At 44.1% G+C, this 12,487-nt stretch overlaps 1 protein-coding gene across 7 annotated transcripts in view; it reads right to left on the bottom strand.

The window, feature by feature from the left end:
- The window catches only part of Pde10a (phosphodiesterase 10A), a 446,975-nt gene that overhangs the window by 24,381 nt on the left and 410,107 nt on the right, over positions 1-12,487 (bottom strand). For all 7 annotated transcript variants that reach the window (XM_029471090.1, XM_021186162.2, XM_021186161.2 and 4 more), the window contains 3 exons: positions 10,718-10,904; positions 2,691-2,833; positions 1,730-1,813 (listed from right to left, as the gene is read on the bottom strand). In XM_029471090.1, the coding sequence (XP_029326950.1) occupies positions 1,730-1,813; positions 2,691-2,833; positions 10,718-10,904 (414 nt within the window). The remainder of the gene's footprint in view (positions 1-1,729; positions 1,814-2,690; positions 2,834-10,717; positions 10,905-12,487) is intronic.

The raw sequence follows: 12,487 nt of genomic DNA on the forward strand, positions 1-12,487 counted from the left end.
CCTCACACACCTGTGAGTTCCATCACACACCTGTGGACTCCCTCACACACCTGTGGACTCCCTCGCACACCTGTGGACTCCCTCACACACCTGTGAGTTCCATCACACACCTGTGAGTTCCATCACACAACTGTGGACTCCCTCACACACCTGTGGACTCCCTCGTACACCTGTGGGCACCCTCACGCACCTGTGGGTTCCCTCCCACATCTGTGGGTTTCCTCCTGGCCAACCATATGCTCTGCAGTCTCTCCTACTTCCTGCTCCTTCTATAGCCAGAAAGCAGCAAGAAAAGCAAGCCCAACTCTGATAGCTCCAGTCTGCCAGTCTGCATGCAGTCCACCCCAACTTACTCTCCAGAAGTTTCTTGTATTTACAAGCATTTCCTATGCTCCAGAGGGCTCAGAAGGCCATGTATGGCATCCTCCTGGCCAAGAGCATCCTCAGCTAAGAACTTCTAAGAGGCTTACTCAGAGCTACAAATGCTGAGCATAGATTATAACAATTGTCTCTGCATCTGACTATGCTTCTAGTGGGAATCCAAGGTGCTAAGGTACACTCATGTTGCATGTTGCAGCAGCCACATCCAAATGTTCATACAGTACATGAAGGAGGAGGATAACAATACTATTGCACCTGACAATGGATTATTAATTTTTTCTTGAGACCCGACCCTCTCTCAAAATATATTTAAGGAAGACTAAAAGACTGAGAGTTCATAAAACTTTGAATATACATAGCTTGTGTTTTCCTCATTAAAAACTTTCCATGTCAGGGGTGGGGGCTAGCGAGATGGCTCAGCAGTTAAGAGCACTGACTGCTCTTCCAAAGGTCCAAAATTCAATTCTCAGCAACCCCATGGTGGCTCACAACCATCTCTAATGGGATCTGAGGCCCTCTTCTGGTGTGTCTGAAGATAGCTACAATGTTCTCATGTAAATAAATAAATTTAAAAAACAAGCTCAATGTCCTAGAAATGCAGAGTCTGGCCTCTTATGGCTTCCAGCCCAACCCTCAAATAGCTATTAACAATCCACGCTGCTAGTCCTGCACTTGCGACTGATTGAAGTAGAGAAGACACAAGGCTCAAGAAGATGGGTAATGTCATTCCAGAAAAACTAAAAGGCTCTGCAGGCATGGAGACAGGAGGCTGTGGTTAGTCCAAAACATGACCATTTAGAACGTGAGCAAATACAGCCATGCATCTTCAACTTGTGTGAGCGAGACAGAAACCGTCACACATAAAGTCACAAAGCTACGTAAGACATGGCAGATGCAGAGGGTGACAGCCTGTGGTTGCTGTCAGACTTCCTAAAAGACTTCTTTGTGTGAATGCTCCAGGCATGCACACTATCCAAACACCCTGCTTTAAGCTTGGATCCCACCTCCTCCGCTGCACAGCCTACACAACATTCAGTGCCATTTGGAATATGGGACATGTTAATGGGAAATGCTAGCATTTCCCTTACATTTAGAGTAGCCATTTCTGGGATAAAACCTAGATGCGAGGCTGCTGTGACTACGGCCAAAGTGACCAGGAAGACAACAGTCTCTGGAGCACTTGGAAAAGCTGCATGGTTGTACAACAAGCTCAGTCGGTTTCTATTTAACCGTTTATTAAAATGTCATATTTTACCACAGTTATACAATGACCCTGGCTAGGTGACAGTGGGCAAAGGCGGTCCTCCCCCCACCCCCTTTCAAAAGGAATCCCACAGGTTGTTCATACCAGGATGTCCCACAAGACCGATGGATCATGTAGACAAAGATCCCAGGCCACATGTTCTCGAAAGGACCAATGTCAAAGTGGAATCTGAAATCAGAGATCATTGGGAGCAATTAGGATGGGTGCAGCAGTGGGCTCTAATCTCTTCTTCACTCAACAGCGAGAAGACATGGGAGGTCTGGCCCCGCCCCTGCCTTCCCTGCAAACATCTGGCTGAGTGGAAGAGTTCCTGCAGGAGTCTATTTAAAAGGCTGCCACCAGTGTTCCCAGTGCATATGTAGTACACGGTCCAGGGGGACCTTAGAAGCAGCAGCCTTGTGGCTAAGCTGAAACAGGAACTCAGTCAGTGTAATACCTAGAGTTAATGTGCTAGTAACTGTGTTCTCATTTAATAACATAACTACTGACCCCCAACCAGAGTGACTGGTGTGGTGAAGGAGTGTATTTTCAATGACAAGGCAAAAATGCCAGCATGAGAACAGGGTGGCTACTGTAGGCACAGTCGCCACTGGTCTGGCTGCTCCAACTGTATTGTCCAAGCACTGGGAATGGAGTAGAAAAATGGGACAAATTATTACTAATTTTTTTAATATAACTTGGAAATTTAGATCTGTATGTGACATTAAATGCCATTTTGAATATGGGATGGAAGGTGAGTAAAGAAAGAATAGTATTTAGGTTACTGGTTTCAAGTTTGGTTCAGATTTTGTTATTGTTGATGTTTAAGACAAGGACTCCCTATACACCCTGGCTGGTCTTTGACTCTTGGTCCCACTGCCTCAGCCTCTGAGTGCCGCCATCCTGGGCTTGATCAGGCAAGTTGGGCTTCAATTTCAGATTTTCCTATTTGAGGATACCAGAGGGAGTGACACATGAAACCACACATGAGGGTCCACGGTGACCATGGCTCTCATTCCACAATCCATTTTGCTTTTGTTCCGAGAAAACAATGTGAGACGCTCACAGCTCAATGTCCCGGCAGATGCGTGCTGGTAGGTTGAAGCGCATGAGGCCTTGCCACTCCTCGGAGGTGCAGATGCTGTGGTAAGAAAGCTTCTCCATGGTAACCCTGTAGATGCACTCTGAGTGGCGGATCCTGTGGTACATCTGCAAGGCAGGAGGAATGTGAACGGGGCCTGGTTAGAACAATAGGGGCCGTACTTCAGCGTTGGGAGTTCAGATGGGAGCTGACATTTGTGAGACTCGCCACTGCTCACCGTCTAGACACACTGCAGCTGTGCAGACAGACAGCCTTGGAGGGACAGCACTCATGTGACTTACATCTTCCTTAACAAGTATCTTACCACACACCACCTCTGGAAGAGAAATCACTGTCTTTTCTATAATGCCTTATACTAGTATATTTTCACTTCAGTAATACAAGCGCTGAGAACAAAATGTGTATGCATTATCAGTAAATGAATGACCTAACAATTTTAAATAAAATAAGTTGTACCGTACTTCTGTATCTGTTAAAACAGACACTTCACTAGTAACATGTCAACCAGAATACTGAACTAATGCTCTTGGAAGGAGGTTGTTTCATTCCCTGACTTAATTGCATTTTTTTGTTATATTAAGTGAGTTTGGGGTTTTGCCAGCATTAGATCAATGAATCCAAATGTGTGACGGATTTGGATGGTGACGATATGGTTTGTGTCCATGGAGTAGACACATGAACAGATGGCTACACGAATGAACCATTCAGGGCTTAGCATGCAGCTCTTGGTGAGATGTGCCACCTCATCTGGAGAGAGGGGCTGGGAGGGAAGGTTCTTGAAAATAAGTGGACACATTTTTCTGCCCTATTGAATTAGTAAGACCATGTGCACTTGTATACATACAAAATGGTTTTATAAATAATACAAATAATAAATATATGATATAAAATATATATAATAAATATATAATATATACACACATGTATATATGTATATGTACACACACACACACATATATATATATGAGAGAAATAAAATTTAAAAAGCAATGGAGCCAGAGAAAAGACCAATGTTTACATGTGTGAATTAGTAATATGAGATTAATTTGAAGAGAAATTATAGGGAAAAATGAGCCCTTCACAAGTATTAATGTATGTCATTAATAGTTTCTTCAATAGTTCACACATTGCTGTGACACCAAAACAGGGCAGCTTGCTTTCTATATACAAGATTACACATACATCGATATATACAAGCTCTATGTAATAATATGAACGAAGATGAGACGCATCAAGAATTAAGATGTCCTTTATGTCAAACTTTGAAACTATTCACCACCATTCTTAGCAATCTGGCATAGACCACAGCTTTCTAAACTGTGGGTTGTGACCCCACATGAGGGGGGGTAGCTGTAATACACAATAGGCTGTTATAACACACAACAATAGAAAATTCACTACAATTCAAATGCATCACAAATCTGAGGTGTTTGTTAACACGTTTGCCTGTAAAGCATCTCACACCTTCGCTGCAGCCATGGTTTCAAATGCACAAAGAAAATACTTTGCTCTGTGCATGATAGCACAACTGCTTTTATAAAAACACGGTGGTTTAACTACAAGGGGAAATACAGAATTTGAATCATCCATCACTCTTGTGTATGTAACAATCACATTAGCATAGTTTAGATTATGTTGTGTCAATACTGCTAGTTAAGTTGTTGTTGACTACTTTTATAAAAAAAATCACTCAATTACTTTTGGCTTGTGCTTAGTATAGATTTATCAACAATTTCTGAAATGGTCTGAATGCACTTCTGCCGTTTTCTGCCGTATGTTTATATAAAGCAGTGTTTTTCTGTCCTCAGGTTACCACTGAGAGTAGCATCTGTGTGAAGCCATAGACACCTGACCCTAGCTAGACTCCCTCCTATCCCTAGCTCCCACTAGGACCTGGGTGAACCATCCACACAGCACCCATGTTAGATTATAGACACATAACCCAGGACCCTCTCCCCAGGCTCAGACTGGCCTCAGCAGCACCTGACTGAAGCCACATACCCACAACTCCAGATCCTTAGCCACCCTTAGGCTCCTGCTATGACCTGAGGGAACTTGGGTAGCCAAGGCACCTGCCCAAGTAAACTATGACCTTCTGGCAAATAAGACAGCTAGCCTGACTAGGGTCATCCAAGTTATTTCAACCACAAACCACCTCTGACTGTTCCATGACTGAGCTCTGGGTATAACCTAATAGATCCTAAACCAGCTGATATATAGCAATACCAAACTTAGACCCAAATGTCCATTCAAATGGGCCAGCAATTCATGCCAAAGATGTACCTGACCAACTCTAGATATACAAATCACAGTGCAGAATATAATATGTCTGCCCCTCATGCTACCAACCCCATTGTAATGCCCCCATAAAAGCCACCTAGAATAAATAACAAGGAATCCAGAAGAATAACTGTATATTCAGAGAGTCAATGAGAACATAATTGCCTAGATACATCTAAAGAGGTACAGGAATGAGTCCCCAAATTAATTCTAGGAGAATGTAAACAAAATGCTGAATAAGTCAATCAGAATGCAAAAGTAGAATCAATAGAGAGGGAAACATACTGCAAAATACAGGAATGAGGTGAGGCTGGAAGGAAAACACTCAATAAGGCAAATGGAAGCTTAGTGGAGCCTTACTGACAGCACAGCTTGTGTGCAACCCAGCCTGGGAGTCCTGGAGGCAAGGGGCAAGGGTCAGATCACTCGGTCACAGAAAATGGTAGGTAGAACACAAGATAGGTCATGGGAGACACTAGGGACACCACAGAAAGATCAAACCTACGGACCATAGACATAGGTGAAGAAGAACTCCATGCCAAAGGTACAGAAAATATTTTCAGTCAAATCACCAAAGAAAAATTCTCAAATCTAGAGAGTAGGATGTCTATCCAGGTATGTGATGCTCAAGGAACAGTAAATGGATGGGGCCGGGAAAGAAGCTGCCCACGTTGCATTGCAGTCAAAACCAAACGTACAGAACAAGAAAAGACCACAAGAGAGGGGCAACTGCACACAAAGGCAGGCCCATCAGGTGTCTATTTCAAAGCGTTCTGCCTATGGATGCATGTGGCTTTCTTTGAGAAAATAAATGCAACCATTTATTTTCTCATTCGTTGTTAGTAGCACCGGCAACTTCTGAAATGTTGCTCATTCCTTTAAATATTATCTTCTAGATGTCAAAATATTGACTTGTTTGTCAGGAGAGAGGGCAGCAGATTTGAAACGTGTCTTTCTGTGAAAGGAAATGTATAAATACTGTAAAAAAAAAAGTCAACAGATGATCGAGGCGCTGTCCACAAACCGCAAATCCACAGGCTGGGAGAATGGGAATGGGGACACGCGTGAAAGCTGCCTTACTAACAGTCTGAGGAGGAGCTTGCAAACACTGAATGCAGCACACAGCTGCTACCTCTTTCTACACACAGGCAGTCACCTGTCACAGGACATCTGCCACCCTGGACATGGCAGGACTGTGCGATGCGTGAGTCTTATTAGAGCCCCTCCACAACCAAAGAGCATGACATGGTACTCCATTGACAGTGTTCGCCTGCAAACTCAAGCAGACACTTCCCTTATATCCTCCCAAAACTTCTGTGGCCTCCTCCTGGCTTTCTGCCCAAGAGATGACCCCACCAGCTCTGGCATGAAGGACAACTGTCCCTGGGATTCTCATTATTCAGTGCAGTTCAGCGTGCCCTGTGGCCTAGCCTGGTTCTACGATGAAGGTGGAAGTAGAGGGAGCTGCACTTGATCTAAAGGTCAAATCACAGTAGTTACAGAAACTTTACACATGACATCATCAAATCCCCAAAGTCCTATTTCTGTCACTCGCTGTCTTATACAAGATAGTAGCCAACAATCTGGTTGAAGGTTTTTCTCATCTTTTTCATTTATAACATTATAATGCAAATATATTAAAGCATATCATTATGTTTAATTTTTTATTTATGTATTTTTTATCATTTGATATTGTGCTTACTCTAAAATTAATTACTATATAAATTACCTTAATTTCATCCCAAAAAATAAATGAGTTTTGGACATGTTTGACATTTCCCATTTGGCAAATAACCTTCGATATGAACATTAGAAAATAATACAGTCTAGGATCTCACTGCAGATTAAGGAAGATAGAAAATTATATGTCTTGAGCTCTTTATCAGTTATTCACATACAATAGCTGGGAGTTAATCTTGGACTCTGTGTTATCAGGAGGGACTTTTAGGAGAAGTGGCTGCTATTGGTCTGGCACTGAAGTCGGTCTTGGGACATGGAAAATGTACAGGCCCTCAGAATCTTAGCATGAAGACAGCCTGGGAATGAGAGGGTGGCCTCCCTCTACTGCAAAGTAAAAGTACACCTTTTATACTTTATAAAATGGAACCCAGCTTCTTGGCTGAAAAAATACTTGGTTGGGGGTTGCTCTGAAATACCAATCTATATACCAACTCCTCATGACAGTCCTGTGGCACTCACAGGACACCTTGTCTTTAATGTTCACAGTAGACACTGAGCCACTTCAGGCTGGAACGATTCTCAACACTGCAGACTCTAGTCACATCCCTGAGTTGGATCTCTTTTCCAGTAACAAACTGCAGGCATGTAGGTGGGTTCCTTAGTTCTCTTTACCCAGGTCCCCATCTGTGAACTAAGGACACAGTAGTGAGCAATCACAAGGGGGTGTAAACAGCAGGTACCACTGAATGGTGACAGTTCGGGTCTTTTAACATTGTGTATTGGTCTCAGACGACTATCAGCGAGGCATGCCACTCTGCCACTCCGCCCTGGCTGCTCTCTTCCTCTGGTGAGGATCAAGAAATGTTTGACCTGAGTAACAATGGCCAACTACTATGTAGGGATCAACCGTGTCTCTCCACGTCTAACACCCCTGTGAGGAGCCTGAGATTGCCAGTAGTGGGAAATACACAACAGAAATCAGGAAACCCACCACTGCTAGGCATTGACCCCATGAAGTTACAGTTAGGTTAACTTTCTGGAGGTCTGAGATATAAGCCACACTTTCTAATGAAAGTTAAGCATTTTTTTCTACCACTGATTTCATTTGCATTTCAGATAACAAAAAATATATATTTTTAAAGATACATGCTTTCAGTGTGTTATTTTTCAATAGCATTAAATGATGTCATTATTAACACCAAATGGATCCGCTACACAAATCTTAAGACCAAACACACACTGTATAGAATAAAAATTTGTGCTCCAGCAAGCCAAAGGAATGCACACACCAGCAGAGGTGGCTAATCCCTAAGTAAACAAGTGAGGTAAGAAAAGGGCTGCGTTGTACGGAACTGGAGATGCAAAACTGTTCTGAAGCAGTCAGGGTGTGGAGACCAAGACCCCACAATAGGTGACTATGATTCTGAAGCTTATGCTACTCATACACACGTGAACGTCAAGTGGCCTCCAAACAGTAAGAGCCTGGAGTACTTGCAAGGGGGACTAAGATGTCCTGGGTGTAGAACTCCAATGGGCAATTATCCAGGATAAATTTTCTGGAGTCAGCAAATGAATAGGAAAAATAAGTAAGAAATACACGTGAGCAGATAACCCAAGGGGTGTCCTGGAAATGGAGAGATCAAAAGATGCTGCCCCACCAAACCACAGAACCCAGTGTCCCTCCTACAACTTCCAGCCGGTCTACTCCACAGGCATGGCCACAGCACAAAGTCAACAAATGGGGTATTTGCCTATTCTTTGCCCTCAGCCTGGAGATCTGAAATTTCCTTCTTGAAGACAGGCCCCAGCATACACTGTATGTAGCACTAGGACGAGTTCCTCCCCTGCTCAAACCGAGTGGGGCACGTGTAAGGATTTTCTCCAAACTCTTCGCCCAGCCAAAGCATAAATAAAGTGGGAGCTGGTGATTTCTCTCCTGGGAGCATAGAGTTTATCTTTCAATGGGTTTCAATGGTCCCTCTGCAATCTTTGTCTTCATTTTTTTTTCCAGGAAATCCTGGAACCAAGCCTCCATCTTGATGAAAGGCATTTCAGCCTGTGCAGACCATTCAGCTGTCTGTTAAGCAATAAATTTGGACTTCATAAAACTGGTGGCAGCGATAACATACTGTATTGGAGCTGACTGGAATCCAAAGCAATGGGGGCAGACTGCAGCTGCTAAAGACTAAGAACCCAGACATTATTGCCTACAGTCCTAATGCCAGTCCCCAGGGAAGCTGTCATCGCCACTCGCCTGCTGAGGAATCTCTCTCGGGATCAGAGGCATAAGCTAAAGACTTCTAGCATTTCTAAATGGCCATTTTCCATTAAAAGTACTTTTAGTTATGAATTAACTTGACAAATGAAATGTAGGTGCTGCTGGCCAGACATGCCCTTTAATCCCATCAGTGGGATGCCCTCTGATATATCCAAAGGTAATCTAAGTAAGATGAGAGCATTCTGACTATTATTCTGGTCCTTGTGTCCCTCCCTCTTCTTGGAGACAGACACCATAAACCAACAGGACTACAGAGCCTGATGACAGACCACACACCCAGTTTACAGGCAACTGTGGGCCTGAGTCCCCAGGATCACATGAGTCTTGACTTAGTGACAGCCAATGAGTGGAGGCCATTTTATTCGTAGAGAGCTTTCTCATATCTATGATCTCAGTAAACATGGACATTCTTCAGGAAGAAGTGAGGCTTTCAAGGAAGGAAAGGAGCTGACCTTGTCCAGTTATCTGCTTGGGGCAGGCGGGCAGCAAGGTGCCTTCCTACTGAAAACATGTCCAACATGGCAAGGCTGACTTGCTTAGAGGGTAGCAGGAGAGCTGGAGAGGGAGACCCACACTCAGTCTGTGGCCTTCCCTTCTATAGATGCACAGAGCCGGACTCTGAGGAGCACAGAGGAGGGGCTCTGCTGCCATCTTCTTTGCAAGCTATAGCCTCTCCATTTGGTCTATGAGGATGCTCTGAAGGACATCCATAAGTGCTCTCCTTTCTAACACGGACTGTGGCTTTTTTACAAAGCCAGCAAAGTCCTCACCATGGTCCAAGCCTAGGCGGCCGAGGTGAGGAGAAGAGATGCAGTTTCAGACCTTCTCTTGCACTTTCAGAGTTGAAGAAAAAAAAAAAACTACAAAAGCAAAATGATTGTTTTACATAAGCTTTTAGTGAGGAGAAACACTTCAGCAATAAAGTCAAGATGAATTTCACAGAGAACTTGAAGCCACTCTGGGTGCATTAGTGAGGACATTCCCTCATGCCCCCTGAAGGCAAGGTGGCCCTGTCCTGGGAGCAGAGGGTATGAACTGTACTGGGCTGTGGAGGCACACAGGACCTGCTGCTTTGGGAGATCAGCATGGATGGGTGATGTGGGATTCCCCCCAAAATAATCTAAGTTACTAAAGTGGTAACTCCCATTGGTGTACGACAGGGTTCTTTGCTCAGAGTCCTAAAATCCCCTTAATTGCAGAACCACGATACCACTACAGGATTATTAGCTTATGAATCCCTTCCCTACATGTCCAACCCACTTAAAATAGAGCAACATAGAAAACAGATGCTAAATTTTAGGTATAAACTGAGCCTTGCTTTATTCCTCAGGCACAGGACAAAGTGGCCCAAGAGGACTAGATGTTATCATTCACGATGTTCACACACAGGCATTAAACGGAACGCACACACACATTTTCCTTACAGGCAGAACTTTCCTGGCCACTGGGGAGACACAAGTTGCTGCTGGTACCCTGCAGGGACTCCCTAATGTACCGCCTATGACAAACGCCAGACAACAGGTCCCCTTTTCCAGAAGACACGAGATACAACCCCAGTGCTGCCATTTCACTAGTACATGAACAATTCTTTTGGGACAAACTCACATCTTGAACTACACTCAAACTCTTGGGAGTTAGTTTTCTTCACAGGCTCTGTAAGATACTTCCTAGAGGAAATCAAAATAAAAAAAGAAAGACAAGAAAAAAAAAATAGCCCGAGCTCAAAATCACGTGAGTCCAGAGTCACACTTACGTTAGCACAGTGCAAGGCCAGTGCGCAGAAGACGGCAAACATCTTGAAGTTGTTCTCGTCTGTCTTGGAGAAGGCGCTACCGCTGATCTTGTTCACCATCTGCACCACGCCAATCACGCTGCCTCGGCTCACTATGGGCATACACAGAATGTTCCTCGTGGTGTAGCCTGTGTACAGGTCCACCTCCCTGTGGAAGTGAAAGGGACAGCCCCATTACCCAGCAGGGAAGGGTGACAGACAACACATTCCAACAATCCTGGCATTGCTCTGTAGCTTGCATGCATGTGTTACCAACGGCTGGAGTGGAGCTGGGGATTTGAGGTGGTGTAAAAATGAGCGTCTTATTAAAACATTTCACAAATATTTAGGCTTGTTTGATTGTGTTTATTTCTAGGGCAGTCTCTCCTGGAGGCTCCTGGCCAGGGTCGGCGATCTGGGGGAAGTTTGGTAGACAGTATCTTCCTTTGAATTTGGTCAGAGTTGTGAGACTGGTAACTTGCTAAAGCATTTTAAGTGAGGATATTTACATTAAAATCTAGAGCAGGTATCAGCAACCACAGTTATCATCCTTGCAGGACAAGGCTACCTTCATCTGTGGACGCTCTACGTGAGCAGAGAGCTGGGCTCCCGGCGTAAAACTCCTCCTTATGATGTCCTTCAGAGCAGAGGGGTTTGCTGATCCCTGACCTGAGGAGATGGTCTCCGAAAACAAGGCTGAGTTTCCCAGAGTCAGGCACAGACCCAACATGGCGACTGTGCTTCAGTCCCCCGGGCCTGGCTTCTCCTGCTTACCCATGCTGTTCAAGAACCATCTGGCCCTTGCTGCTGGGCTGTCGTCTCCACCGAAGGCACATTTCACTTATCCACACTCCACTTAATGGTCAGCATCATTGTTAATAGCTAGTTACTGGCTGTTTCAAGTAAGGCTGTTGGTGGGGGGTACAGCTGAGTCTTTGGACAAATGATTTCATTTCCCTTAGAGCATCTATGTAGGAGGAGGGCAGACTATTGGATCGCTCATGGTCAAAGCTGTACCGCTGTTTTCCCAAGAGGCTGCCTTATCATCTGCGGCCACCAGCAAAGCACAAGCTCATGCCACCATCTCTGCCTTTTCCATCCCGATGCCAATCTTAAGATCTCAGCTGCTTGCCTGGTGCACACTAGAAGGTGACCTGTTTATTCTCCATGTGTTGTTCAGTGGCTGTAAGTGCATCATTTTGGGTGAAGCAGCCTACATGCTCTGTCCTGTACGGGGCTGCCTTGTATAGCCTAGATATACAGACAGTGGCATCACATGCTTTGCCCGTCAGTATCCTGCCCCCCACCAAACACCTCAATCCATTGGCTGCATTTTTGATTTTCTCAATAGTCTGACTCATAAGTTTTACATAAGGACTTTAAATGATGACAATTGATTTCAATATTTAGGCAGTCTAAGGACAAGCAAGCTTGCTTGGGGGAAAACCTAAGCTTATTAGTATTCTTTGAGAATAGTATTCTTTGTTGTTAAAATATTAACACAGCTATGTTTCTATATGAGTCTTACATTCTCTGACACCCTATCATTAATCATAGGAAATGCCTCCAGCTGATTATACTGTTTTTAAAGTAAACCGGATGTATCATCTAAACACTGTTACTGTGTATCTGAAATATTGCTGTAACAGCCTCACCATCTACCTTGTGACTTCTAACTTCAAAGAACTGAATAAAACTTATTCTTTGATTTCGAGTTCTCTAGAGTCTCACGTGAATGAAAAATTCTTAATG

The sequence above is a fragment of the Mus caroli genome, chromosome 17, assembly GCF_900094665.2.
Source record: "Mus caroli chromosome 17, CAROLI_EIJ_v1.1, whole genome shotgun sequence".
Classification (NCBI taxonomy): domain Eukaryota; kingdom Metazoa; phylum Chordata; class Mammalia; order Rodentia; family Muridae; genus Mus; species Mus caroli.